Raw genomic sequence first — 27,345 nt, 5'->3', positions numbered from 1 at the left:
GAAACATACTATAAAACTACTGCCTGTAAAAAACGAGTTGTGTTATCCCTGTATATAAAGAGAACTTTACCTTACTTTGTTGGCTAAATATTCAAGACAACTGACTCAGAAGTACTTTAAAGCAAAAACCCCAAGTGTATGACTTGCAGCTAACAAACAACAGTAAATTTGTCAACTCATCCTAATTAACCAATCCTACCTCAAACACTTACACCTGAGAGATAGGTCACATTTGCACCATACTTATGCTTAAAGCATTGTGATACCACTTTAAGCAGTCATTGCTTCCCCCCAAAGAATTCTGGGAGCTGTAGTTTGTTTAGTGTGCTGGGCGCTGTTAGACCCTATATTTCCCAGTGAAGCTACAGTTCCCAGGGAAGAGGGGTTGCCTGTTAAAGCACTCTGAGGACTGTAGCTCTGGGAGGGGAAAAGAGGCCCTGGATGTAGGAAGTTTGTTGTGCTAACTGTTGTGCTAATAACGCATGCAAAGCAGCGCATTGTGGAGACCAGCCTGGAGAAAGATGGAAAGAGCATCTTTCACCCACTAGATGGTGCACGCTCATTAGACAGCCCTTCCTTCAGAAGCTGGGCTACCCTATGTCCTTTCCCATTGGGTGACAATTCTTGGTCACCTGGGAAACCCAGGGACCAGTGAGGGTGCCGCTCTGCATCGCAAGGGTTACCCATTCCACCAGACACAAACAATGCAGCAGCTGTACATAAATGGCTTTGTTATGCAACTGGTCTGAATCAGAAATGCGCGAGCCTTTCCAGAAAGATATTTGCTTGGCTGCTTTTCCTGAGCCAGGAGAAGGGGGGAGGGGGGAGAAGGGAGAAGAATTTCAGGGGGGAAACAGAGCACCACAAAGAAATCAGGTCCATGCTAGTTTTGTTGCACCTGGCTGTGTTGGACACAGCAAGGAATAATTACTTAATTACTTTCAGGAGTAAATAGGGGTGCCACCTTCCACTCCCAGAGTGCTCCTGTGCCCTTATCTCAACAAGGACAGATTAACTGTTGTTGTCTATGCTCTGGTAACCTCTAGGTTAGATTACCACAACATGTTATATGTATGCCTGCCTACAAGTGTGTCCATGGGCTTTAAATGAGCAATATAACTCTATATCTGAAATTATTATTTGGCGATCACTCGGAGCCACACGATCTTCCACAGTGGGGACATAGGCTTCTGGACAGGAGATGATCACGGTGAGGGTTGGCCAAATGTGTCTTCCTCCTAGCACGTTTGTCACTTTTGTCCTGAGGTCAATTATCTTCAAAATCCATGACACCTTTGGTAAAGGCTGTTCTCCAACTGGAGCGCTCACAGGCCAGTGTTTCCCAATTGTCATGTTTACACTACATTTTTAAAGATTCGCCTTGAGAGAGTCTTTAAAACTCTTTTAATACAAATAGGAAGATAAGTGTGGCTCTTGCACAACAATATTTGGAAATAGCAAAAATAAGAGGTGTGGGGAGGATGCGGGTGGCGCTGTGGTCTAAACCACTGAGCCTCTTGGGCTTGCCAATCGGAAGGTCGGCAGTTCGAATCCCCGTGATGGGGTGAGCTCCCGTTGCTCGGTCCCAGCTCCTGTAAACCTAGCAGTTCAAAAGCACATCAAAGTGCAAGTAGATAAATAGGTACCACTCCGACAGGAAGGTAAATGGCGTTTCCGTGCTCTGCTCTGGTTTTGCCAGAAGTGGCTTACTCATGCTGGCCACATGACCTGGAAAAAACTGTCTGTGGACAAACATTGGCTCCCTTGGCCAATAAAGCAAGATGAGCGCCGCAACCCCAGAGTCGTTCGTGACTGGACTTAACTGTCAAGGGTCCTTTACCTTTACCTTTTTAAGAGAGGTGTGGAACGATGGAGTGCTTCAGCAGACAAAGCAGATTTGGAAAATGTGTATTTTCAGCCGTGGTGCAGACGTGTGCCATAGCACCACAAAGGCAGAACAAAATGGGAAATACTGGACATTTGTGCTAAGAAATGTTACAGAATATCAGAAGGAAGCTGCAGAACGTTGACTGATTGTAGTATGTCCGCCTTGGAACTTTTTCATGTGCAAGCAGTATTGAAAATGGCATTGAGTATAACCATCCTGATAGTGTCATGAGCACAAATAATCATGAATGCACAATGAAAAAGGTTGTTTGGCATGGCCCTTATGCAGTGCTTTTTTCTAATATATATATATATATATATATATATATATATATATATATATATATGTGTGTGTGTGTGTGTGTGTGTGTGGCACTCTCATTTTCCTACTCATATTGAAATACTGACCCTCAATGAGGCCAAACTGAGATTCACAAAATGTTAGGGGTATGTGCCCCCCCCCGAAAAAAAGCACTGCCCTTATGTATGTACTACTTTACGTTCCATGATGGGTAGGATGTAAGTGTCCTAAATAATAATAATGTGTTCAAAAGTTGCTCATCAGTTGCTCATAAAATATAATCAATCCAGGGAACAGTTCTGCGGAACTTGAAACTTCACATATACTGCTCTGTGAACTTTAGTTGATCCTAATACAGTGGTACGTCAGGTTACATACGCTTCAGGTTACATACGCTTCAGGTTACAGACTCCGCTAACCCAGAAATATTGCCTCGGGTTAAGAACTTTGCTTCAGGATGAGAACAGAAATCGTGCTATGGAGGCGCGGCAGCAGCGGGAGGCCCCATTAGCTAAAGTGGTGCTTCAGGTTAAGAACAGTTTCAGGTTAAGAACGGACCTCTGGAACGAATTAAGTACTTAACCCGAGGTACCACTGTAGAGGAATTGTTTTACTGTCCAGTTTTGTTCAACCGGATCTGCTTTAGATAAACTTAAGAGACAAAGTTTCCTGTAGCTTCATCTGGTGCACAAATCTGCCCTTTTCATTTTTTTTCTAGGCCCACCGCACAAAAGTACAAGCACACAGACTCATGCATGGCAGTTTGTGTGTTTTTCTGTTTATATCATTCCTCTGTTTCTCTAGTTTGGCTTTGCTTTGTTTGTACTATGGCTGCAGCAAAGGCAGTCTCCCTCTCTCGGACTGACCCTGGGCAGAGAGCTATTGTTCCTGCTTCTGTGCATACTGCCACAGCAGGTTGGCAAGTTGCCTGGAGCTGCAAGCCTCCCCTCCTCCACCTTAGTCTCACAGGAACATGAAGCTGCTAAAGCCTGCTTTCCTAAGGCTGTGGCCACAGCGTAGATTTTTAAAAAGCACAATGACAAACTCTTGCATGCTTCCTTGGGTGTCAGCCCACTGCATCTAAAGGTAAAGGGACCCCTGACTGTTAGGTCCAGTCGCGGACGACTCTGGGGTTGTGGCGCTCATCTCGCTTTACTGGCTGAGGGAGCAGGCGTACAGCTCCTGGTTGATGTGGCCAGCATGACTAAGCTGCTTCTGCCGAACCACAGAAACACCGTTTACCTTCCCACCAGAGCTGTACCTATTTATCTACTTGCACTTTGACGTGCTTTCGATTCTCTAGGTTGGCAGGAGCAGGGTCCGAGCAATGGGAGCTCACTCCGTTGCGGGGATTCGAAACTCCGACCTTCTGATTGGCAAGCCCTAGGCTCTGTGGTTTAGACCACAGCGCCACCCGTGCTGTGTACAGTGGTACTTCGGGTTACAGACGCTTTAGGTTACAGATGCTTCAGGTTACAGACTCCGCTAACCCAGAAATAGTACCTCGGGTTAAGAACTTTGCTTCAGGATGAGAACAGAAATGGCGCAGCGGCGGTGCAGAAGCAGCAGAAGGCCCCATTAGCTAAAGTGGTACCTCAGGTTAAGAACAGTTTCAGGTTAAGAACGGACCTCCAGAACGAATTAAGTTCTTAACCCGAGGTACCACTGTACTAGGTTGGAAGACTGTGTACTAAGATGTACTCCCTAGCAACATGTAAACAACTTCAGCATTGGCCCCTATTAGTAAGCATGTTAGCATTGCAGCTTTAAAAAATCTGCTTTCTCTCTGGGAAAAGGCTTACCACATCATTCTGTCCTGAAGGCCAAGGTTCAAAACGACTGTTTCTTTTATGAAACCTCCAGGTATTGTGGTGGGCTTCCAACAGCCCCAAGGGATGATGGGAGCTGTAGTCCAACAACAGCTGGCAGGGGCCATAGGTTCCCTGACCCTGTTTCAGGACAATTTCCCATGGCAGCTGTTCATAGGTAGCATACCATACCCTCCAACATTTCTCCGATGAAAACAGGGACATCCTATTCCATAATAATTTTATTATTTATACTCTGCCCATCTGACTGGGTTGTCCCAGCCACCCTGGGTGGCTTCCAACATATATAAAAACATAGGTAAAGGTAAAGGTAAAGGTACCCCTGCCTGAACGGGCCAGTCTTGACAGACTCTGGGGTTTGTGCGCCCATCTCACATCTATAGGCCGGGGGCCAGCGCTGTCCGGAGACACTTCCGGGTCACGTGGCCAGCATGACAAAGCTGCATCTGGCGAGCCAGCGCAGCACACGGAACGCCGTTTACCTTCCCGCTGGTAAGCGGTACCTATTTATCTACTTGCACCCGGGGGTGCTTTCGAACTGCTAGGTTGGCAGGCGCTGGGACCGAGCAGCGGGAGCGCACCCCGCCGCGGGGATTCGAACCGCCGACCTTTCGATCGGCAAGCCCTAGGCGCTGAGGCTTTTACCCACAGCGCCACCCGCGTCCCTCCTATATAAAAACATAGTAAAACATTAAATATTTTAAAAAGCTTTCCTATACAGGGCTGCCTCCAGATGGCTCCTGGGTCACATAACTCCACCTGCAAACTAGTGACAGTCTGGAAATGGTCCTGATGGCGAATGATCTAGAATTAGCATGAGCACAGGAACTGGTCTGGCAAGATCTTTGCCCAGGCATGCCTATCAACGACTCTGCCTTCTCTGATGGTTATAAGTTCAGCTGCTGTCCTGTGAATAGGAGAGCAAGGCAGGAGGACAAGTCAGAGGTATAAGACATGCAGTGGCTACTAGCAACAATGGTTATGCTCAGACTTGGAGGCGGCGATGCTTTTGAGCACAAGTTGCTGGAACCACAGGAAGGGAGACAGCGCTTGTGCTCAGGTCCTGTTTGCACGTTTCCTGCAGGCATCTGGTTGGCCCCCTGTTAAGAACAAGATGCTGAACTAGAATTATGTAGAAGGCTCCTCTTGTGCTTCCTGGAGATAAATTTGCTGCTGTTTATCCCTCTCCCAGGCCAGCGAAGTTGTTATGTACTGAGCTGAATAGGATCCAAAATGCAGCAGCCTGATTGGTCCTAGAACAATAGGATTCAGAATGCAGCAGTCTGATTGGTCCTAGAACAATAGGATCCAGAATGCAGCAGTCTGCTTGGTCCACAGGAGCCACCCAATCCAGCTCCAGGTGGAAGTAAATCCACAACCTGATTGGCCCACAGGAGAATCCTGGAATTAGCCAATCACGTGGGGCCCATGTATATATGTATATATTTGACTCTGAGTATATTTCAGAAATGGAACAACTGATTGGTTCCAAATTGGGAAAGGAGTACGGCAAGGCTGTATATTGTCTCCCTGCTTATTTAACTTATATGCAGAATTCATCATGCGAAAGGCTGGGCTGGATGAATCCCAAGCCGAAATTAAGATTGCCGGAAGAAATATCAACAACCTCAGATATGCAGATGACACAACCTTGATGGCAGAAAGTGAAGAGGAATTAAAGAACCTTTTAATGAGGGTGAAAGAGGAGAGCGCAAAATATGGTCTGAAGCTCAACATCAAAAAAACGAAGATCATGGCCACTGGGCCCATCAACTCCTGGCAAATATATGGGGAAGAAATGGAGGCAGTGAGAGATTTTACTTTCTTGGGCTCCATGATCAGTGCAGATGGTGACAGCAGTCACGAAATTAAAAGACGCCTGCTCCTTGGGAGAAAGGCGATGGCAAACCTAGACAACATCTTAAAAAGCAGAGACATCACCTTGCCAACAAAGGTCCGTATAGTAAAAGCCATGGTTTTCCCAGTAGTGATGTATGGAAGTGAGAGCTGGACCATAAAGAAGGCTGATCGCTGAAGAATTGATGCTTTTGAATTATGGTGCTGGAGGAGACTCTTGAGAGTCCCATGGACTGCAAGAAGATCAAACCTCTCCATTCTGAAGGAAATCAGCCCTGAGTGCTCACTGGAAGGACAGATCGTGAAGCTGAGGCTCCAATACTTTGGCCACCTCATGAGAAGAGAGGACTCCCTGGAAAAGACCCTGATGTTGGGAAAGATGGAGGGCACAAGGAGAAGGGGACGACAGAGAATGAGATGGTTGGATGGTGTTCTTAAGCTACTAGCATGAGTTTGATCAAACTGCGGGAGGCAGTGGAGGACAGAAGTGCCTGGCGTGCTCTGGTCCATGGGGTCACGAAGAGTCGGACACGACTAAACGACTAAACAACAACAATATTTCAGAAGCGAAGCTGGTCATCCAAACTTGGGCTCAAGATGGTACACCTCTATCCTCTCTGACTACAAGCTGAGTCCAAGGCCTTCAGAGTGGGACGTTCTTGAGACAGAAAGGGAGCGATCGAAATCTCCATCCCTCTTCATCAGGCAAAACAGTTGCACAAAGCAAGGGGTTTGAGAAGGATGAGTCATAGAATCTGTGGTCTGAAGGTGGAATTTCCTGGTTTCTTCTTTTTTCCGGCTCCTCTGAAGCAGAAGTAACAGCTGCTCACAGAAGACAACGGGAAATCTAGAATTTCAGCATAGCTGTGATTGGGCAGGGGCAGTGTGTCCAACCAGAAACAAAAGGCGGTAGGCAAATAGGATATGGTGTTCTCCGAACTTATTTCGAGTAAAAAGAAATGTGCTGGTTTAGATACACACACACGTATATGCTGTGGTCGTTTACACACACTTCTGAGTAGCCAGGCCTAGAATTGCAGAATTGAAGGTGTGATGTGTCTGTCTGCATGCTAGTTGACGGGGCACAAGATTTCTACATGCGGTCAAGCACTGTATTTGGGCTTGGACAGGGCAGGGGAAACTTTGAATAGACTGACTTTTGTTTCAGTCCAAGGGGCCTACTGCATGGTTGTTGTTGTTTCACTGTACATCCGAGCCAACCTCTCCTTTAACCTGAAATATGAACCGGGGACTACACTATTGTAAGCCACAGCTTCCCCCTCCCTCCACACGATATAGACATGTTATTTATTTATTTATTATTAATTTTTGTTATGTACTGAGTTGAATAGGATCCAAATTGCAGCAGTCTGATTAGTCCTAGAACAATAGGATTCAGAATGCAGCCGTCTGATTGGTCCTAGAACAATGCAGCAGTATGATTGGTTGGCAGGAACCACCCAATCATGCTCCAGATATAAGTGAATCCACAACCTGATTGGCTTACAGTAGAATTCCGGAATTAGCCAATCATGTGCAGCCCATTGTGTAAATAGTGTATATAAAGCAGATACTGTGAGGGGACTTTTATTCATTCCTCCTCACCACTATGAGCTGAATAAAGAGCATGAAATCACTTTGCGACTCTGAGTATATTTCAATTTTGTTCCAAAAAGAATACAGGGAAGGCGCCTGCCTGATATCAAGAGGCAAGGAGTTCCAAAGTCTCCGTCCTAATTTTTAGAAATACCTTTTGAGATAGCGCCCTATGCTCTGGCCGTTATACGCCTTTTGAAGGCTGAGGAAACCCTGCCTCATTAAGGAAGACGCAGGGGGAAAGCTGACCCAATGGCCAGTGCTGCTTTCTCCCACTTATTATATCTCATTTTGCAGAAATAGAAGTTTTAGACAGCGTGCAACTCTACCCTTTTCCCCGCTTCCTATCTCTAGGGTTGAAATGCCGGCCACCCTTAGCACGCGCGGCGCGGCTACCCTTCCCACATACCACCACCTTAGGACACGCCCCCGCGTGCGTGCGTGCGTGCGTCGTCTGTGCGCGCTTCTTTGCATTCCCCGCCTCCGCGCTGCGCCGAGCTCAAGCTCCACCCCTCCTCCGTCAGTCGAACCCCGGCCAATCGGGTCCGCCTCTCTGACGCGCAGGCCGGCACCTGCGTCCCGCCCCCCCCCACGGGTTCCATCCTCCCCAACAACACCTCAGGCCACGCCCCCGCGTGCGGTGTTTGTGTGCTTGTCGGTTTCCTATGCTCCTCCCCCGCGCCCGAAGAACGCGCTGTGCCGGGCTCAAGCTCCGCCCCCCGTCTGGCGAACCCAGCCAATCGGGTCCGCCTCTCTGACGCGCGCAGGCCGGCACCTGCGTCCTGCCCCGCCTCTTTCCCAGGAGCTGTCAGAAAGCCGTTGTCGGTTGAGGGAGGAAGGTGCGCGAGGTGGAGCAGGTAAGCGACCCCCCTCCTCAACGCGCGGGCGCGCTCTCCCCGTTTTTCGTCACTGGCCTCCCTAACGGCCACTCACTTGGCTCCCTATTCCCTCACCGCGCGGGCCTTCCGGGGCTCAGCCGCCGCCTCCTTCTCCTCAGGCCGAGGTGCTCGAGCTCCCTTCCCCCGAGCAGGGAGCGAAAGGGAAGGTGGAGGCAGTGGGCAGTCAGCAGGTAAGCAGCCTGAATAACCACTGGTCAGCAGGCAGTGCAGATTTTAAAAGCTTCCCAATGATAACGCCGCGTTGTTCTTGTAAAACTTAACTGGTTTTTAAAATATTATTCCTCAAATTAAGTATTATTTTCTTCTGCCTCTCAGGATTTAAAAGCGTGCCTATGAATTCTTTAATTCTCATTATAAAAAATTGCTGTATACAAAAGCCTTCGGCTTCAAAATATAGGTGCCCCTTAAAGCTGCCCCCGGCCAATAAATGTGAGATGGGCGCACAAACCCCAGAGTCTGGCAAGACTGGCCTGTTTGGGCAGGGGTACCTTTACCTTTACCTTTAAAGCTGAATGGTTTGTTTATTACTTCATAGGATCGCCAGAGTTGGGGATCATTCTAGTCCAATCCCTGCTTGCCCACGGTGCAGGCTTGAACCCAGCGCCCTGAGATTAAGAGTCTTGTGCTCTACCCAGCTGAGCCTACTTGCTATATTTCTTCTGAGCTGCCTTTCAGGATGTAAAAGCGCCCCTAAGGAGTTTTGCCACTGTGAAATTGAACATAAACCCATGTACAAACCATTAAGTTTTAAAATGGAGAGCTAGAAACACACACCCCTTGAACTGAATGGAGCAAGTTAATCTGCCAGAGTTCCATCAGGGGAAAAGGTGGGGTGTAAATAAATGTATAAAAATAATCCAAAACTCAGCAGTTAATTAAAAAACAAAAACAACCCAGATGAAAATGGAAATTGTTTCTTGTATTTTTTTTAATCATTTAATGAAAGTGTGGGTGCCTGAGCAGTATACATTAATGCATCACATTAAAATATATTTTATTTATCTATCTTTCAGTGATGGGGAACCTGTTGGACTCCAACTTCCATCATTCCTGATCATTGGCTACACTATTTGGGGCTTATGGGAGCTGAAGTCCAACAACATCTGGAGGGCCATGGGTTCCCCACCCCTGATTTATAGAGTTTTTCCTAAGTGTTTCAGGTCACTTTGCATATATTGTCTTGGCAATTCTCACCGAAAAAGTGTGAGGTAGAATGGTGTTGTTGTTAAACTCTACTGCAGATAGTAGCTTGAAGCTGAGGAGAGCAGCACCAGCCTAATTCTGTGGCATGTCCTACTTTCTTCATCAGATTTCTGCCTCAGTGAATGTGTACAGGTTTATCGCCCAAAGAACATATCTTGTTCAGATATGTGTCAAAATAGATCATTAATAAGACTTGATCTATTTAACAAGTACCTTTTCACTAGGGAAATGTGTCATGGTGAACAGTTATTGCATGTCCTAATGACTGGTCTCAAAACAGTGTCCAGGTTTGTTTATTTATTTACAATAACTTCTAAAAGGTTTTTAAAAACCTCTAGCAAATGTTAATACTCAAAAATTACAAGATTGCTGCCTTAGAGAGCTTATCATTGTGGGGGGAATGGACAGCTCATTTTTGCAACTGCTATGTATCAGATCTTTCTGTACTTCAAACAGATAAATCCCCACTATATAAATGAATTTTTAAAAATGCTTTCCACATTGTCTCTCTGACATTTGATGGCTTGCTTAGAAAGTTACCTATCCTAACATCCCATTCCCATGCTTCAATTATTCAACCACTGGCTTCTTTAAAACTTCTTAAACTCATGTTAACTTCTTCACCGTGTTGTAATAAGTTAAGAGTACAGATACTGTATTTACTTGAGTCCAATACACCATCTAATCTAATGCACACCTCAGTTTTCAGAACCTTGAAACCAAAATAGTATTTGCTGGTGAATGTAAATGTGCTATCGAATCTAATGCGCACCTTAATTTTTGCAACCAAAAAAGGTGAGCATTAGATTTGAGTAAATGCTGTACGGTGATTCAATATGTATCATTTTCTCAGTTCATCTCCTAGTGTAAAACTGAGGTGACAATGATGGTGTGTGATGCCAAATGAGACTGGGAGTGGGAGCTTTTAAAAAAAGCAACTCAAAGTAACAACTTCACTAGAAATTGAAACTAGAGGTGGCCTTCCTAGAGCAGCCCCAGGCCTTATTTGTGCAGATAGACTCTGGTGAAGAAGAGAAAAGGGGTGTGTGGGCAGGGAGAGAGAGATAGCCCCACTCAAAGACAACCCCAAGGCAATCCATGTTTTGACTGGAAAATAATTCCCCATATGTAATTTAATATGTATGGTGTGAATCTGCCCCAAGAATGCATGCAGATGTTGTGACTGGCAGTGGAAGTTGTCTTTTAGTGGTTTTTGATACAGCTCTGTGCATGCAGGATGCCCTATTTTATTTAATCCGCTGTTGTTAGCACCTCCAAATATAAATGCCAGAAAAAGTGTTGCCTCAAAATGTAATGTGTTGCTTCCTGCACTTAAAGGCAACAAACAGGAACCTTTAACACCTAGGCTGGAAACAATCTTTCAAATTCCTAGGAGTCGGCATACATTCATTGTTAACAAGCTGGTTGACTAAGCCTATTAATTTCCAGCCTCGTGCACTAAACTCTATGAAACCTCAAATCTCCCTTTAAGTTAGTTCATCTAGCCTTACAGTGCTTGTCTACTTCTCACTGGCAAAGGCTCTCCAAGGTTTTGCAGAGAGTTCTTCCACAAGCTTGATTCCTGAAATTAGAGCTGAGCAACAATGGCCTTCTAAAATCTCTACCCTATTCATGGGTGGTGAAATGGGGGTGAGGGGATGGGGGAATAATTTTGCTGAATATTCAAGGGCAGAAGAGAACTTCTCCAACAGTTAGTAGTGACATGACTTTTTTTTTCTTTTTACCTAAGGTTCTTTTTGGTACTGCTGCCAGTAGCAACTGTGTAGGCAGCCAGGCAACCATTTTGCATTCTCCACTGATCCCAAGATCAAGTGTCATCGTAGGGCATTCTGGAAGGAAAATGGTGGAGAATATTTGGCAAAATGGCCCTCTGTTCTTTTTCTTCGCCCCCCCCCCGGGGGCAAAAAATAAAAGATTCTCACATTTTCTGAGAAGAAATTGCAGCTCAGTTCTACTGGAAATACTTCTTTTGCAAAAGGTTGTTAGCCTTGATCTCCGGCATCACCAATTATAAATAGGTGCTGCACCACTGAGCTCCTCCCCACAATTTTCTGAAATCAGAGGTGACTTGGAAGCTTGAATTGTGTTAGCCCTTTAAGCAGATTCTATAGGTTAGCATCTCATTCCCTCCATTTCTCATTCTGTCAGCAACAGGAGAATGGTGTTATCTACAGTAGACCAAAAATACAGTGATAAGCCTGCACAGATTGGCATCAAATTATCCCATAGATTCCACTACAAATTATTCAGGGTACGGCTGGGAAAAGGTGACATCATCTGCTAATAATAATGTCTGCTTGCTCTATCAGTAGAGAAAGGGGAGAAGTTACCTACTTGCAACTTGTGGTAACTTCTTTCTGAATTATGAGTTGTAAATATCGGTCTCAGAAACAAGAATAGTTTCACCAACAAGAGAGAAAAAACCCTAGTTCCACAGTGAGACAACCTAACTCCACAGTATAGCTGAGTGCTCTTATTCATGCAAAGAGAACATAATGGTCTCCAGCATATCGCTTCTTGGGAGTGGGTGGGGGGTCTTTCCCAACATTTATTTCATTTTGGTTTGTGTCGTTGCAGACTGCTGTGTGAAAATACAAAGAGGAACCAAAAACCCCAAAGCATTGACATTAAAAACCACATCTGCCAAAGAGTATGCTGCTAGTTCTGCAGATTTCAGTCACCTTATTTTATCACTTGCTAGCCTAGAATTATATTTTTAAACACCAAGCAGTTCCCCTGTTGCGTGCACCTTACTCAACAATGTTTCCCAACTTGTTAGAGGGGTTTTATTTGAGGAAGGCTAGCTTTTAAGGAGCATAAGGCTGCAGAGAATCTGTTTTACAAGGTTTATTTAGTGAGATATGGGAATATCTTTAGGCAGGAAAATAGCCTATTGTGCTGTGGCTTGGGGTCCAATCCTGTATACACTTATCTGAAGTAAATACCACTGAGTATGGGGGGGGGGACTTATTTCTTAGTAAACATGTATAGGTTTGCCCTGTGCACCTTTCCTATGCAGGTTTCTTGAGCTAGTTTAAAATATCTTTCGGAGTATATGATAAAGGTTTTTTACTTGAATAATGAAAAATTATTGAAGACAGGTGTATTTTTCATTCAAACTTATACCAGTTTTATAACATGTTCTAACAACTGATTCTACCCCCTCCTCCCAAAAATCCAGGAAATTATAGTTTAAGGTGCTCACAGTTATGTTAGAGATTCTTATCTCCCTCCACTACATTTCCAGTGTTTCCTGCAGAAATGGAAATATGATTAAGCCCCTTCAGTTTTGTAGAGTTCATAGGTGGCTCAGTAAATCACATGGTACAAAGTGTGTTCAAAGACCGCAGTTTTGAAAGCAGCTCACCATGTCACACAAGAGGCTGCTTTTGGAGAAACACAAATCCCAGTCGCTGTAGGTAAAAATTCAGCCAGGCTAATCTTTTTGTTATGTTTCTGTACTTGCAAGAATTCACTGCATTGCATTGGAATGTATTTGTCCAAGCATGAACATTTTTCTTGCCTAATCGTTTATCTTTTGTAAGCCTTACACACAGCATTATCAGAAAGGTCTTTATTTATAACCCTTTTTTTTTTTTTTGCAGCCTGAAATCTGGATTGAGAAGCAAGTTAAGACTGAAAAATAAGCACTGCATTGATGACTTAGGGAGACCTTGAAGGACACACTGTTTTGCTAAGCTACATTTTTGCAACCTATTCAAGGCACAATGAAGTACCCATTATGTTTTTGAAACATTAACAGTTTTGTCTTTTGCTATCAGCCATGTTTTTTGGTTGATGTTCATGAATTTTATTGTTGTGATAACAGAAAAATGCAAGACCAGAATTTAGTGGAAATACATAGTGGTGCGGAAGTTTCAAGCCAGTCAATTTTGAAACCTCTGTCAACAGAGACGGGTGCCACCTCTCTCAGTGAAAACAGCAGTGGAACTGATGTACATTCTTTAAACCAAAATGGAAATTTTGATGAAAGCTCAGAACTGGAAATGATTCAGAAAAGCCTTCCTGTCGAGTGTGGTGACAAAAGGGTTTATGAAGCATCGCTGGAGAGTCCTGACACCAGCTTGGGGGAATCCAGCAGTACTTGGGGTGACTTTGAAGGTTTCAGTGAGGTCAAGCAGGAAAATTTAAGCAACACCTTGGAGTCTTTGGAGAAGCCAAATGGAAAACAAACTTACACGAATGATGCGGATGTCAGTGACAGCTGCCTCACTACCTCATGCAGACAGGTCTTTTCCAAAACAACTGGACACAACAGAAAAGAAACATTTGCTAACACTTCAGTGAAGGTATGTTTTAATGAGTTAAGAATGATCCTCCACCTCTTCAGAGTCCTCTTCTCTCCTGTCTAAGAATGCTATACATTTTGTTAGTTTCCATGGTGTCACCTTTAACTATTTGGCAACACGGAACTAAAACACATTGCTTCATTAAATGCAGTAAGGAACTGATGGCAACATCAGTTCACTTCCTTTTTTTATTTTGCTATATGGTAAACATAGCACAACTGAATATGATAAAGGTAGAAATATATTTTAAACAGATGCATTCTTCAAATGGCTCCCTTTTCCTGTTTTGTTTCTACCATCTCCCAGTACAAGCATTATGCGTCTGTGCAACAATCAGTTTTGGTCTATAGAATTTTGCATTCTTGGTCTAACTGTGAATGAAACTTGTGAAATTGACTCTTGTTCAGTGTTTTGTTGCAACTCGAAATGTTAAGAACTTTTAAATATTAAATAGATCTTCATATAATGGAAACCATTTTGATATTCAACAAAACTACCATTCCCTCCATTTTTGATGCTGAGGCTGTTACGTAGCTAAAAGAACACCATCACAATACAAGTGCAATATACCAGCAGGCTTGGGAAAGCCCAAAGGTTTGCAGAAGTGCCAATAAACGAAAACGTATGGGCAGGAAAGGCCTAAGTCAGGGGAAAACCCCCCAAATGGCCCAGTGAAAACTGAGCTTGCTCAGTGGCCGTGAAAAGCTAACAGACTGGAGGTGGAATGGAGAATTCTAGAATAAGACATAGCTGGCATCCTGAACAGCAGCACTCTGTTTGTTGCAGCTCCCATTTGTGATTACCTAATCCTTAGTCACACAGGTACCCTTTTAAGAAGAATAAGGCACTGTGTGAATTCCAATGAGCTTACTTACATGAGTAAGAGTCATGCAAGTGAGTAAGGAGCACATACCTTCAGCTGTCACACATTCTTCCCTTGTGACATTACAACTGCTGTTATATGTAGACTTCTGTTGAAAAGTCCTCGGTTTTAATATTTACTGTTCATTTGGCAACCTCCCCCGCCAATTCTCTCCTTGCCTATGATTGCTGTTCGGTTTTGTTTCCTTGGTGGCAGCTGCTTCTGCTTCCTGGAGCACTTTTACTTCTCCATTACCCATGTAGCCCTCTAACTTACTTGCCCATTGGCTGTTTAATCTTATTGATTGTGGTGGCCTCTGAGATTTTTGTTTGGGCAACCATTATATCATCCCATTGGATGTAGAGTCATCAGTGAATTAAATGGGAGTGTGTTAACACCCATTACCGATACATTTCAAATGAGATATTTATAGCTTCCCCTCCTCTAATTGTCATTCCAACACATTTTTTCCTCCTTTGTATTGTCTATTATTACAGAATAAAAATAATAAAATGGCAGTGATTAATTGAGTACATAGACATGTTGATTAAAAAAAAATCACCATAGATGTCGGTACAAAAGATGGTGCACCTCCAAGATGGTGCAATGAGTTGAGGATGTTGTGCACAGAGGTGATAACTAGATAAGACTGAAACTTCTTAAGTTTTTCTACAGCATAGTAAGAATGACTGTAAGACCCGAATAGTTACACAGAGGTGGGAGCCTCCAGTCTTGCATGGGTTTGTTCAGTACATTAGAGCTGGGGTAGCCAGTGTGGTGCTTCCGACACTAGTAAACTTGTGAAATGGAAACTTTTCCACAAAAAAGTTAAGCACTAAAACAAAAACAAAAAACTTTGGAAACCCCTCCCATATCACTGGAGCCTAGCAACATCACTACATTGGCTACCCTCTAATAGAGTATCACAGTATTGTCCCTATCCTGGATAATAGATTGGGCCTGGGATTTTGTAGTGTTGAGTTGTCCAAGTGTATCTGAAATCCTCTTATGGCTTAGCTCTCTGGTAGGAAGTAAGGAGGAACATTTCAGAGGATGCAGGAAATTATGCTGTATGTCATTGTATAAAACAGCAAAGCATTGGCCTCAATCATTACCTTGCCTTCTCCAGGCTGTCTTTGGCTCTGAAGATATTATTAAACTGAGTTTTCCAGAAGTTCCTGTACCACAGTTCTTGGAGAAAATTAGCAGCTTGGATCAAGTACTTTATACAAAAACAGAAGACACAAACATTCCTGAATGTACAACGAAACAACTTTGGTAACTGTTTAATAATTGTTCTTGTATCTAGTGCAAATATTTGGGCTGTGCTGGTATCTGGAAGACAGAAAGGCTTCTGAAGTTGCTGGAAAATGTGGTGATGGTACAAGAATATACCATAAATTTAGAACTTTAGTAGCTTGGAATAGTGGGAGTTCATTTGATAAAACAGGATTCCTGTTGACTGCCTCATTGCTTCCTATTCCTACATGTCTTATTTTGGTTTTGGCAGCAACAGCTCCCTGCCCACTGTGTTGATTCTCCCTAATGCCTCAAGAGAGCAACTTCTGTGGGATTCTTTCAATTTTAATGTTAGAATAACTTACGTATGTACCATTTATTGAATCAATATAATTTCAGTATAATCATTTATTTGCAAAATACACAATAATGCATGCGAAGATAGGCTCCAGTGGATTGAGCGGATAAGACCAATAGTCTTGTCCCCTCCACCCCATTCACCACTTTCACCCTCCTTTCCTTGAAATGTAGTAATCTTAAAGTCTCCTATACTTTGGCTAACCATACTGATCATGGGACTAAAATACATAATCCAAAAGCTGACAATCAGTAAGTGGAATAGAAATTCAATTTACTGAATTCATCTGCATGCATTTTAGCTACAAAGTAGAATGAGTAACGGTTCCTGTGCTACTGTAGCTGCTTAGATTCCTGTGGTTCTATAATCAGTGGCTCAGCTGGACAGCTGAATCAATTGCCTTCAGTCAAATCCTGAGAGTTGAGCATTGGGGATGGACTTGGAACTATATTGTGCCTTGACATTTGCTTTGGATTATTTTAAGATGTATGGAGTGTCTCATTTGGTATTTGTTTGGTGGGATTGCAGGTTGGATGTTATAGTTTCATCTTTTTAGCAGACTTTTTTAATTCATGCTTTGCGCTGACTTGAACGTCAGAACTTCTAGAACTGCAGGATATAATTAAAAAAATAAATAAATCTGAGTTCAAATTCCAGCTTGGTAGTGTACTCTGCTTTAGAGAGTCACTAATACTCTTTGTTTCCCTGTCTGAAAGATGAGCCCTTTGGGGCTTTTGGGACAGTTAATGTTGAGATTTGGCAAACACATGCATATACAGTACTGTACTTGATTCACGTCACTCTGAGGGAAGCAATGCTTGATAGCTGAATGTGTAAACTGACTCCATTGAAAGGACATGTTAAACTCATTCACACATGTAAGTCACCACTTGCTGCTGCAGTCATAATGATTAATTTAAAACATGTATGTGAAGCTGCCAAAAGCCATATACCGTATTTTTTGCACCATAACACTCACTTTTTTCCTCCTAGAAAGTAAGGAGAAATGTCTGTGCATGTTATGGAGCGAATGCCTACGGGTGGTGGTGGTGGTGGGGATCTGCTGAAGTTGTGAGCAGAGGATCCATGGTTCCCCTTGCTTCCCTCCTCCGTGGCTCGCTTTGAAACAGGAAAGCAGGAGAAGAGCCACTGAGTGGGGAGGAGAGAGGGACAGAGAGCCTGCTTCTTTAAAGGAGCAAAGCGGGAGAGGAGAGGAGCCGCTTACACGAGTGTAAGCGGCTCCTGTCTGGTTGGCTCCTTTAAAGCAAGCGGGCTCTCTGTCCCTCTCTCCTCCCCACTCAGCTCGCTAAATAGCAGCAAAGTTTTTCAGCTCGCTAAGCCGGGGATGAGCGGGGAGGAGGGAGAAAAGCAGAGCCTGCTTGCTTTAAAGGAGCAAAGTGGGAGAGGAGAGGAGCCTTCTCCCTTTATACCCTTCTTCTTCATTATTAGCAGCATCCTTCTCCACACACCCCATGCATGCTCCTTGCCCCTTGAGTGCTTTTCCTTCCCTCCCCACTTAAAACGTGGTTACAAAGCACGGATCCACATGGATCCTCAGGATTTTTGCACTGGGTCACCCCAAATTCACCATCAGATCATATGTCTGTGGCCACAGCATGAACCACAAAAATCATACATCCACTGTTTCGTTTAGAATATTTTTTTTATTTTTTTCCTCCTCTAAAAACTATGTGCGTGTTATGGTCGGGTGTGTGTTATAGAGCGAAAAATACGGTAATTATCAAAATGGCCTTGAACAGACTATTCAGCCAAATATGTGAAATCTGCTTTAGGTTAAAGAACATATGCCTTTATTGGAACAGAATGCTGCCATTTTATAGATGGAGTACAGGGCAAAGAACTGCCTGTGTCTAAGGCTTGCTATGGTGATTGGAAGATTAGGAATATATTATTTATTTAAGATATTTATATACCACTTAACTACTCAAGTGTCTAAGCAGTATACATAAAAATTATATGATACTACACACACACACACACACACACATCAGAGTACATATGTGCCATCTATTCCCTCCTTCTGATAGGGTGACAAAGGTTTAGCTTCTCCTTTTCAGCTGTACTTGAACGGCTTTTGAATTGTAAGCAGAAAACGTGGTTTGCTATGAGGTATGTGTTTTGTTATCTTGGATTAATCTGAATTGCATTTCCTTTTAAAGCACTGACCCTGGGAACTTATGGAAAACTCTTACTCAATCCACTAACCCTTCCAGTTTAAGACGTCCTTGGAACAAATCTCATTACCACGAAAACCTTCTAGCTGTGCTTGGAATAGATGCTCATCAAAAGGTACTCTTCTGAAATATTTTCTAGAATACCATGGCATTTTGTTTTTAAGATTAACAGATATTATGGTCTTAAGGTTGCCAGAGAAAACAAAAATAGCATTTCCCAAACTTGGGAATCTACAAATTTTGGTTTTCCTTATTTGCCATGATTTGTGTTTGCAACTGATTCCCTCTCCTCCCTTCGCGTGTACCAGTGGATGGAGAAGTTAAGTTATCTTGTCTCTCAGAGTCAGTCCACCCATGAAGCAGGGTGAGGCCATTTCTTCAGGGCAGCAAGGTCTGGAGAGCTGAGAGGGGCAGCAGATTCACCCCCTGCTACCCACCCAGATTTGGATCAGGGTGCCACTCACCTAGCTCCCTCCCATCCTGAGTAAAACATTCATTAAACAAAGCACATCTATGCCTTTAAGACCAGCTCCTTGTTTGCAACCAATCAGAGAACCACCAGCAACTCTCAGAATCCCTGATGAGCCTTTTGCAATGGCTTCTTGATATTGTAGTCTCCTTAGGTAAGAGCTAGTAGGAGAACTAGTGATAGCCTATGGAGCTAAGAACAGCTACTCACACAATGCAGGGCAGCTACCAGGACCCCATTTACTTGCCTGGGTGACTTAGGTGGTGTGGCTTGGAGAAACTGCTGCAGGCTGGGGTGATTTTCTAACATTACCCGGGCAGTGAGGCAGTGGGGAAGGGAAGCCATCTGGCAAGTTCTCCCTCTTCTCCCCTTCCTGGGAGCACTATTGTCTATTCCAAAAAGACAGAGTGGAGGCAATGTGCAAAAATAGACGTGAATGAAAGAAGGTGATCTGCAGAGAGGAAGAGGGTGTGTATATACATACAGTGGTTCCTCGGGTTAAGAACTTAATTCGTTCCAGAGGTCTGTTCTTAACCTAAAACTGTTCTTAACCTGAAGCACCACTTTAGCTAATGCGGCCTCCTGCTGCCGCTGCGCCGCCACTGCACGATTTCTGTTCTCATCCTGAAGCAAAGTTCTTAACCCGAGGTACTATTTCTGGGTTAGTGGAGTCTGTAACCTGAAGCTTATGTAACCTGAGGTACCACTGTATATGTATATGGGGTCCTTAACAAATGATGATTCACAGGGAGATGCCATTTCCTAATTTGCCTCAGGTGCCACAATGTCTTGGGTGGCCCTGCTTTCTCTCTTTGGCAGAAGTAGCACAAATCTTTCATGCTGCTTCTGCTTTCTGCAGAGCCACTGCAAAGTGTAAGATGAGCCCCACACTCCCACCCCAAGTTCTTTGCATAATTTGAGGGAGGGAGGAGTGGACACCACTGGTAATCTGGCAACTATATTTGTGAAGCCATGCTATTAACTGTTGCTTGCTACTGAGTTACTCTACTGAAAACATTTGACTAGCTATAGAGATGATAAAAAATATTACACAATGAATATTAAGTATGGTGTGGCATAACTGGGCACTTTAAATTGCACCTTGATATTTTAACTGATAATATTAGAAAATATCTTGACTATGTACTGTATGTTCATGATGGAGTGGTTAGCAGAACTTGTATGCAAGGGTTCTAGTTGTGAGTCAGGTGTAGAGGTTTTTTGCTGATTTAAATGAGCACTGGTTCAGTCCATAAGAAAGATATTGCCATGCCATGTTGGAATATCCGCTTTTCAAAATTGGAGAAATATGTTTAAAAACAAACTTTTAAAAAGCATTATGCCATCTTAAGTATGCTTTAATCTGTATAAGAAGAACTTGGGTCACATTTAATTTACTTTATTTTTCCTTTTCTGAGATGCCAGCAGTACTTATTTGGGCCTGCTCTCAGTTAAGCTGACACAAGGCCTGCATTTTTGGGGGCTCTGAACTACAGGTAATGAATGACCCCTCAAATATCTGGCCTGCCTCTTTCCCTAGCCTACTCCCTCCTCTCCCAACTTTTGCTTCTGCACGCTGCCCATTAAGCAGTCCAGTTCTCCCCCAGTTCCTTCTCTGGGCATCTGACCCCATCTTCCATCCATGCCCATTCCACAATTCTGGCCTCTCACCATCGCTGACTGCCATAGATGAGTGACATCAGAGGTGCTCTGAATTTGTTGCTTACCCCTGCATGTTTTAAGAACAACGGAAAAGATTGTATTTGTTGCTGCTATGAAGTGTGAACTGTAAATATGAACTGCAAGGGTGGGCTGGGGGGAGGCAGTATGAAACCGTCTTTTTCATTCAGAATCTGTATTATTAGTAGTGACTCTATTATTAGGGGAGGCTTTACAGAAATCATGGTGTCCCTAAGCAGTTTTGGCCCCTTGATAAATGAGGCCGGGATCCAAAGGGCTAGATGTGGTGGACTGTGTGTTTGCTTGGGCTTTGCAGGACTTTCTCTTCCCTTTAACAGTCCATTGTGTCTTCCGTCTTCTGAGATGCTACTCCTAGAGATTTGGAGACTCTCCAAAGAATGTACAATGTGGAATGGAGGCAACAGCTGGGAGCGGGGTGAGGAGTTGGTGAACCTCTCCATGTCAATGTACAAAGCACATGAGGCTCTTTGGATCCTGGCACATTTGAAACATTAAACAAAGAAAGTGCTAGGCAGCTTGGTTTCTAAAATGAGGAAGAGTGAATCCATTTTTAGTGCAGGTTTTCACATATAATTTATAGAAATTAGGCTCAATCCCAGGTCCTTTCCAGGTGCTATATATAAAAACCCCAGCAAACTTTTCATTAGTGCAGCATTTGCACTGGCTCAAACAGCAGCAACATAATGAGTCCATTTCCCAAGCAACAAATGGAGAACTGAGGAATACAAGCTAAAATGTGTCCTGTGAGGGTTTGGCCAAGGAGAGAGTCGAAGAAGTGTCCTGCTGGATCAGACCAAAGGTTCATGTAGTCCATAATTTTGTTCTTGCATTGGACAACCAGGTGCCTATGGGAAGCACTCAAGCAGGATCTGCTTGCAGTTCCCTTCAGCTAGTATACAGGAGCATACTGCCTCAGAAAGTGATGGGGAATACAGTCATACCTTGGAGGTCGAATAGCTTAGTTCCTGAACATTTTGACTCCCGAATGTCGCAAACCCAGAAGTGACTGTTCTAGTTTGCAAACTATTTTTGGAAGCTGAACGTCTGATGGGGCTTCCGCGTCTTCCCATTGGCTGGAGGAACTTCCTGCAGCCAATTGGAAGCCACACTTTGGCTTCTGAAGGTTTTGGAAGTCAAACGGACTTCCGGAAAGGATTCCGTTCGACTTCCAAGCTAGTAGCCATGACAAATGTATCCTCCATGAATTTGTTTAATCCTTTTTTAAAGCCATTAGAGTTGGTGACCATCACTGCCTCTTGTGGGAGTGAATTCCAGAGTTTAACTATTCACTGTTTGAAAAAAAATATTTTGTCCTCCCTGAATCTTCCAACATTCAGCTTTATTGGGTTCTAGTGTCCCAGTCCACTCCCTATCCACTTTCTCCACACAATGCGTAATCTGAAAATGTGCCACCACATCTGAACATATCTCTCTGTACTCACCTTCTTTCTAAACTAAATAGCTCCAAATGTAACCTTTCCACATAGGTGAGTTGCTCTATCCCTTTTATCATTTTGATTGCCCTTTTCTGAACCTTTTCCAGCTTTACAGTATCTTATTTGGCAATCAGAATTGTACAAAGTATTCCAAGTGCACAATGGATTTATATAACATGGAATTCACCTTCTTCACAGTGGAGGTTTTCCCATATCTTGATGTTCTGTGTTTTCCCTGTCACCACTTTACATCCTTGGCTGTTGCTAGCAAGAGAGTGAGGATCTGCAGAGAGTGATGGTGTTATAACTTGGATAAGGTCATCTAAGCAGTACAAAGTGGCAGACAGAAGTTAAGACTCACTTGCTGTTTTGTTTTTGTTTTGCAGCAGTCTCTGCTGCATCAGCTTACTTTGGGCTCCAGGTCTGGGGGCTTCCAATTGCATCTATTTAGTTTCAGCTTGAGCCTATAGAAAAGATGGTGATCTGTAAAGAAAAAGTTAACATTTCTAAATAGGTTTGCAGGATCTGGATTACTTGTAAGTATCTCATGTGATTTCTGTTTACTAGGCTGTTCCAGAAGGAAAGAATGATATTTTGGAGACTAGCATTAGCGAAAACGAAGATTCCAATGTTGACAAGTTCAACATTAGCACTTGTAAAGCACTAATTCAAACCAAGGTGAGAATAGAAAATAATCCTATTACTCTTATTTGTTTGTATAGTCTGTTTTGTGTACTGCAAATAAGTATCTGTAATCTTCAATGTTTCTCTTAATCCTCCTTGCAATTGGCACAAGTTCCATGCAATCAGTCACCTGCCTGTTGGTGTTTCGCTTGCCTGTATTGTGGTCCAAGAGATTTCCTTAGTTCAGGACTACACATATTTCAGTTATCCCATTCATATTCCATCCTTCTAAAGAGCCCTGGCCAGTGTATGCGTGTTGCCCTTTGTATCTTTGCAAAGCTGTATAGGATAGGTTGAGGTGAGTGACATTTCCAAAGCTATCTGGGAAACTTTATAGACTTAATGGTAATTGGAATCCACATGTGCTCATTCCAAGCCCAACACAATTCATGCTGTGCCACACTGACTGTAGTTATCCTTACTTGTTGGACTAACACATGCCAGGTGGAATAAATAAGTAGAGCTGCAACTGGTATGATAGAGGTCATTTTAAGAAACTTTCCAGCCCACTGTCATCTTCCCAACTGTCCTGTTCACTTACAGCTCATGATTAGTAATACCGTATTTTTCGCACCATTGGACGCACCGGACAATAGGACGCACTTTGTTTTAGAGGGGGGAGAACAAGAAAAAAAAATTCTCCCCCTCTCTGCCCAGCACCCCTTCAGTGAAGCGGCAGGAGGGGCTGCACAGAGAGGGGGAGAACTTTCCCCCTCTTGTTTTCCTGCTCTAAAACAAGGTGCCGTTTAAGGTGCGTTCAGGCGGCTACCTTGGAAGCCTGGAGAGCGAGAGGGGTCGGCGTGCACTGACCCCTCTCGCTCTCCAGGCTTCAGGTTCCTTTCGACCTGCTCTTTGGGGCTGGTGGGGGGAAGCCCACCACCAGCCCCAAAGAGCAGGTCAGAGAGCAGCGGGCGCGCTCTCCCGGCTGGGGAGGTGACGCGCGGCTATAGAGGCTCCTGCCATAGCTGCGCGTCACCTCTCCAGCAGGGAGAGGGTTGCGGGGGGGGGCTGTTTTAGCCCCCTGCGCGCTCTCCTGGCTGGGGAGGTGACGCGCGGCTATAGAGGATCCTGCCATAGCTGCGCGTCACCTCTCCAGCTGGGAGAGGGTCGCAGGGGGCTGTTTTAGCCCCGCGCGCGCTCTCCCGGCTGGGGAGGTGACGTGGGGCTGTAGAGCATCCTGCCATAGCTGCGTGTCACCTCTGCAGCTGGGAGAGGGTCGCGGGGTGCTTCTTTAGCCCCGCGCGCGCTCTCCCGCCTGGAGAGGTGACGTGGGGCTGTAGAGGATCCTGCCATAGCTGCGCGTCACCTCTCCAGCTGGGAGAGGGTCGCAGGGGGCTGCTTTAGCCCTGCGCGCGCTCTCCCGGCTGGGGAGGTGACGCGCGGCTATAGAGGATCCTGCCATAGCTGCGCGTCACCTCTCCAGCTGGGAGAGGGTCGCAGGGGGCTGCTTTAGCCCCGCGCGCGCTCTCCCGGCTGGAGAGGTGACGTGGGGCTGTAGAGGATCCTGCCATAGCTGCGCGTCACCTCTCCAGCCGTGAGAGGGTCGCGGGGCTACGGCGTCTTCGCTCCATAGGACGCACACACATTTCCCCTTCATTTTTGAAGGGGAAAAAGTGCGTCCTATAGAGCGAAAAATACGGTATATCTTCCTGTGTCCATATACCGTGACTTTCTAATGCAACCTGCTTAGCTTTGTCTCTCAACTCTGTCTGGTTTTGCAAATTTCTGGGGATGTTCCTATATACTATATACTAACAAAACCCATTATCAGTGTGTGTAGCCAAAATGCCACCAACCATTCACATGAGGGGAGGTGTTAGTAAGCTCCAAGGAACAATTTTTGAGAAGTGGGGGAATGGCCCAGTGAGGACTGAGCATTTTGATTGGCCCTGGGATGCTGACTCACCATTGGAAGCAGGGAGGGATGAAATTGCGTATCCTGCAAGAAGGCATGGCTGGCTAGAACCCTGAATCAGAGCATGCCATGCTGCATTATATTGTTACTTGCTTTAATCTAGGTGCAATGCACAGTTATCATGTTGTCTTAGGAGTGAGATGGTCTGAGCTTCAGAACATTCAGTTTTAAGTAATCAAATAGCAGAAGACAGGGATAGTTGTACAAGTGCAACCTGACAAGATCTGTGAACTTGGCTAGGCAATTTGAGCTACCCTTTATCAGAACTACGATGTTGTGGCTTGCTGGCCTCAGAAATGGTCCTTTGCCAACTAAGGAGGACCAATTGCTAATTTAAAAGGCATTGACAAACACCTTGGAAAAAGGAAAAGAACTGTCAGATACCAACAGTATATAGTGAAACAGCATGAAGGGAACAGGTGCCATAAAAGCTATGGACTGAGTAATTGTGCCAAACCGGTCTTTCAAGCAGCTGGTGATTCAGAGGTTTGGGTTGTACATTACTGGAAAAAGATGTCACAAAGGTAGCAGTGTCAGGGCTCTTTATGACATGACATTGAAGGAACATTGGTTGACATGAAGGAAGGCAAAATGACATTAAAGAACAAATATAAGGGAAAGACACTGTAAAAAACTCCATTCTAGTTATATTTTGTGGAGGAGTTCTTTTTCTTTTTCTTGAATGGTGGGTCTTGTAGCCTATTTTTCTGGTGTGTAGATGCTGCTTTGGAGGAAATCTCCTCAAAACGCTCCCTGTTCCAATTCATATGAAACCAATACACGGGGCAGTGTCCACACCATACTACAAATATTAATATTCTGCACCCTGAAACTCTAAATTTTATGATCTGTACAATTATTCTATGTATTCCTCCTTGTTGTTTTTGCTAGGCATAGGAAGACCTGCAAGGCACTGAGAAATCAAACATTCCATAAATCTTGTTTACTTGTCCCTAGGCCCTGTCTATACACTTAGAAGCGTCTTCATGCCCATATGGATTAGAAGCTTTTAAAATTTAAAAAAAATGGGGGGGGGGGAGAAAGCTTAAATCTTCAGGAGGATGAATTCTGCACCTAGTACCATATTTTGTGGGTTCTCAGCACTCCCATGAAATTATGGCAAGCCCATAGCCCATAACCAGGTCTCAAATATTTTGCTGCCAGCCTCCCTCAGAACCTGGAAGTGGCAGAGGCAAGGATCACCCCAGCAGTGGTGCAGTAGTCCCTACCACAGTCCTAGCTCTGAAGTTGGGAAGAAAGTTGTGGTTTGTTTCTAAGTTGCCAGGAGAGTGTTGGTCACACAGGGCCAAGCCACCAAAAATATAAAACAAACACTTGCCAACCCTTCCTGCTCTGAGACAGAAAAGGTGGGGCAGACTGGCCACCACTCCTGGAAGGTGCAGAAACACACACCTTTGAACAGCCACTCTTTCTGTTGGTGCTTCTTCATGAAAGGATTTGGGTGTTGCATGTCACTGCTGCAAGGTGTTCAGAGCATCTTCTGCAGTGACACCTAAGCTGGCACACTCCCCACTGGCCCTTCCCTTGCAAAAGGGCAGAGCAAGATTATTGGGTACCACTCTGCAAAGGCTCCACCCAAATTTCATGCTTGCAGGAGTGATATGCTTTTCAGGAGAGATGAGGTGGGTGGGCGAGATGAGAACTATGATCTTTGGCTTGGCCAGCCAGAAATTGTCATCCCCTGCCTCCAACCAGAAGCAAAAACAGTAGGGGAGATGAGAAAGGTGTCACTTGGGAAATGTTTCAGATTCCAAATCTGTAGCTCCTATCCTTCTACAGATCTGAAGAATCCAGTCTGCTGAATGTTTGTGTGTGCACTGCTAGTATTTTCCCTTTCCTTTGTATAAGAGATGTTGCTTATGGACTATGAAGCTGGCTTGCTTAACATTTGTGTCCCGTTTTCTGGAAAATTTTAGGATACCACTATTGCTAGCCAGCTACTTCTTGTATTCTTGAGACTGCCATTGTAGAAATTGTGAAAGACAAAATAAGCGAAATGCCATCTGCTTGATATACATAAGCCTGAATTAGCTTCAAAACCTTGCCATACACCTTTGGCCAACCCCAGTTTGCACCCCCATGTCATGTGTGAATGGCCCTCACATTACTTTTTCCCTTTGTTTTTTTGGCACAGCTTTCTGTATCTCCTGCTCCAAAACAGAGCCATCTCTTTTCCTATAACCTTTTCTTGAAGAAGACCCCATCTGGTGGAAATATGCAATATATCACAGTTCCACAGAAGAAGAGGATTTTTACTACACGAAGCCTAAAGATGAAAATGTTCAGCAGCAATGTTTGCTAATAACCAACATATTTCTGTTGTTTTGATCAATTTTTTTAAAAAAAGCTTATATTGTATTATTAATTTAAAATGAAGAGCTTTGGGAGGAAGAAAATAAAACCTTAAGCTGTGTATTTAATTTCAGTCTACCATCAGGGATGTGAGTAAATGAATTGGGTTGGTCCATTCCAACTTTACAATTCTATGATTTTATGTCCCTTTGCCAGGAACTGCAGGCAAATCATATTACATTTTATGGTAAACTAGCTAGAATTGAGCTG

At 44.1% G+C, this 27,345-nt stretch overlaps 2 protein-coding genes and 1 long non-coding RNA gene across 5 annotated transcripts in view; 1 reads left to right on the top strand and 2 right to left on the bottom strand.

Moving 5' to 3' along the window:
- LOC309529855 (inverted formin-2-like) overlaps positions 1-4,075 on the bottom strand; it is a 29,767-nt gene extending 25,692 nt beyond the window's left edge. The window contains exon 1 of the mRNA XM_082218216.1: positions 3,991-4,075. The gene's annotated coding sequence lies outside the window, so the exon portion shown is untranslated. The remainder of the gene's footprint in view (positions 1-3,990) is intronic.
- A 4,120-nt stretch (positions 4,076-8,195) lies between these two features.
- On the top strand, positions 8,196-27,203 carry CLBA1 (clathrin binding box of aftiphilin containing 1). 2 transcript variants are annotated; one of them, XM_082219282.1, is made up of 6 exons: positions 8,196-8,327; positions 13,199-13,903; positions 15,895-16,043; positions 18,543-18,672; positions 22,731-22,841; positions 26,918-27,203. In XM_082219282.1, the coding sequence occupies exons 2-6, from the start codon at positions 13,427-13,429 to the stop codon at positions 27,083-27,085; spliced, it is 1,035 nt and encodes a 344-aa protein (XP_082075408.1). In that variant the 5' UTR covers positions 8,196-8,327; positions 13,199-13,426; the 3' UTR covers positions 27,086-27,203. The 2 variants fall into 2 exon arrangements, with proteins under 2 accessions (XP_082075408.1, XP_082075409.1); XM_082219283.1 differs by lacking the exon at positions 8,196-8,327 and adding an exon at positions 8,415-8,539.
- On the bottom strand, positions 21,248-26,903 carry LOC309531065. Of its 2 annotated transcripts, none has more exons than XR_014219045.1 (2): positions 24,754-26,903; positions 21,248-22,646 (listed from the first exon to the last, which is right to left on the bottom strand). It is a non-coding gene; the product is annotated as an uncharacterized lncRNA (long non-coding RNA). The 2 variants fall into 2 exon arrangements; XR_014219046.1 differs by having other exon boundaries at positions 26,176-26,903.
- Positions 27,204-27,345: the final 142 nt, after the last annotated feature.

This window comes from Podarcis vaucheri (assembly GCF_965113315.1).
Source record: "Podarcis vaucheri genome assembly, chromosome: 1".
Classification (NCBI taxonomy): Eukaryota; Metazoa; Chordata; class Lepidosauria; order Squamata; family Lacertidae; genus Podarcis; species Podarcis vaucheri.
This window is presented reverse-complemented; position numbering and strand designations above follow the sequence as displayed.

Excerpts from the sequence above, each read along its gene's own strand:
- CLBA1 (XM_082219282.1), top strand. The coding sequence starts at position 13,427 with ATGCAAGACCAGAATTTAGTGGAAATACATAGTGGTGCGGAAGTTTCA. Across the intron at positions 16,044-18,542 it reads TGTACAACGAAACAACTTTG|CACTGACCCTGGGAACTTAT; the intron begins GTAACTGTTTAA and ends TTCCTTTTAAAG. Across the intron at positions 22,842-26,917 it reads AAGCACTAATTCAAACCAAG|CTTTCTGTATCTCCTGCTCC; the intron begins GTGAGAATAGAA and ends TTTTTGGCACAG.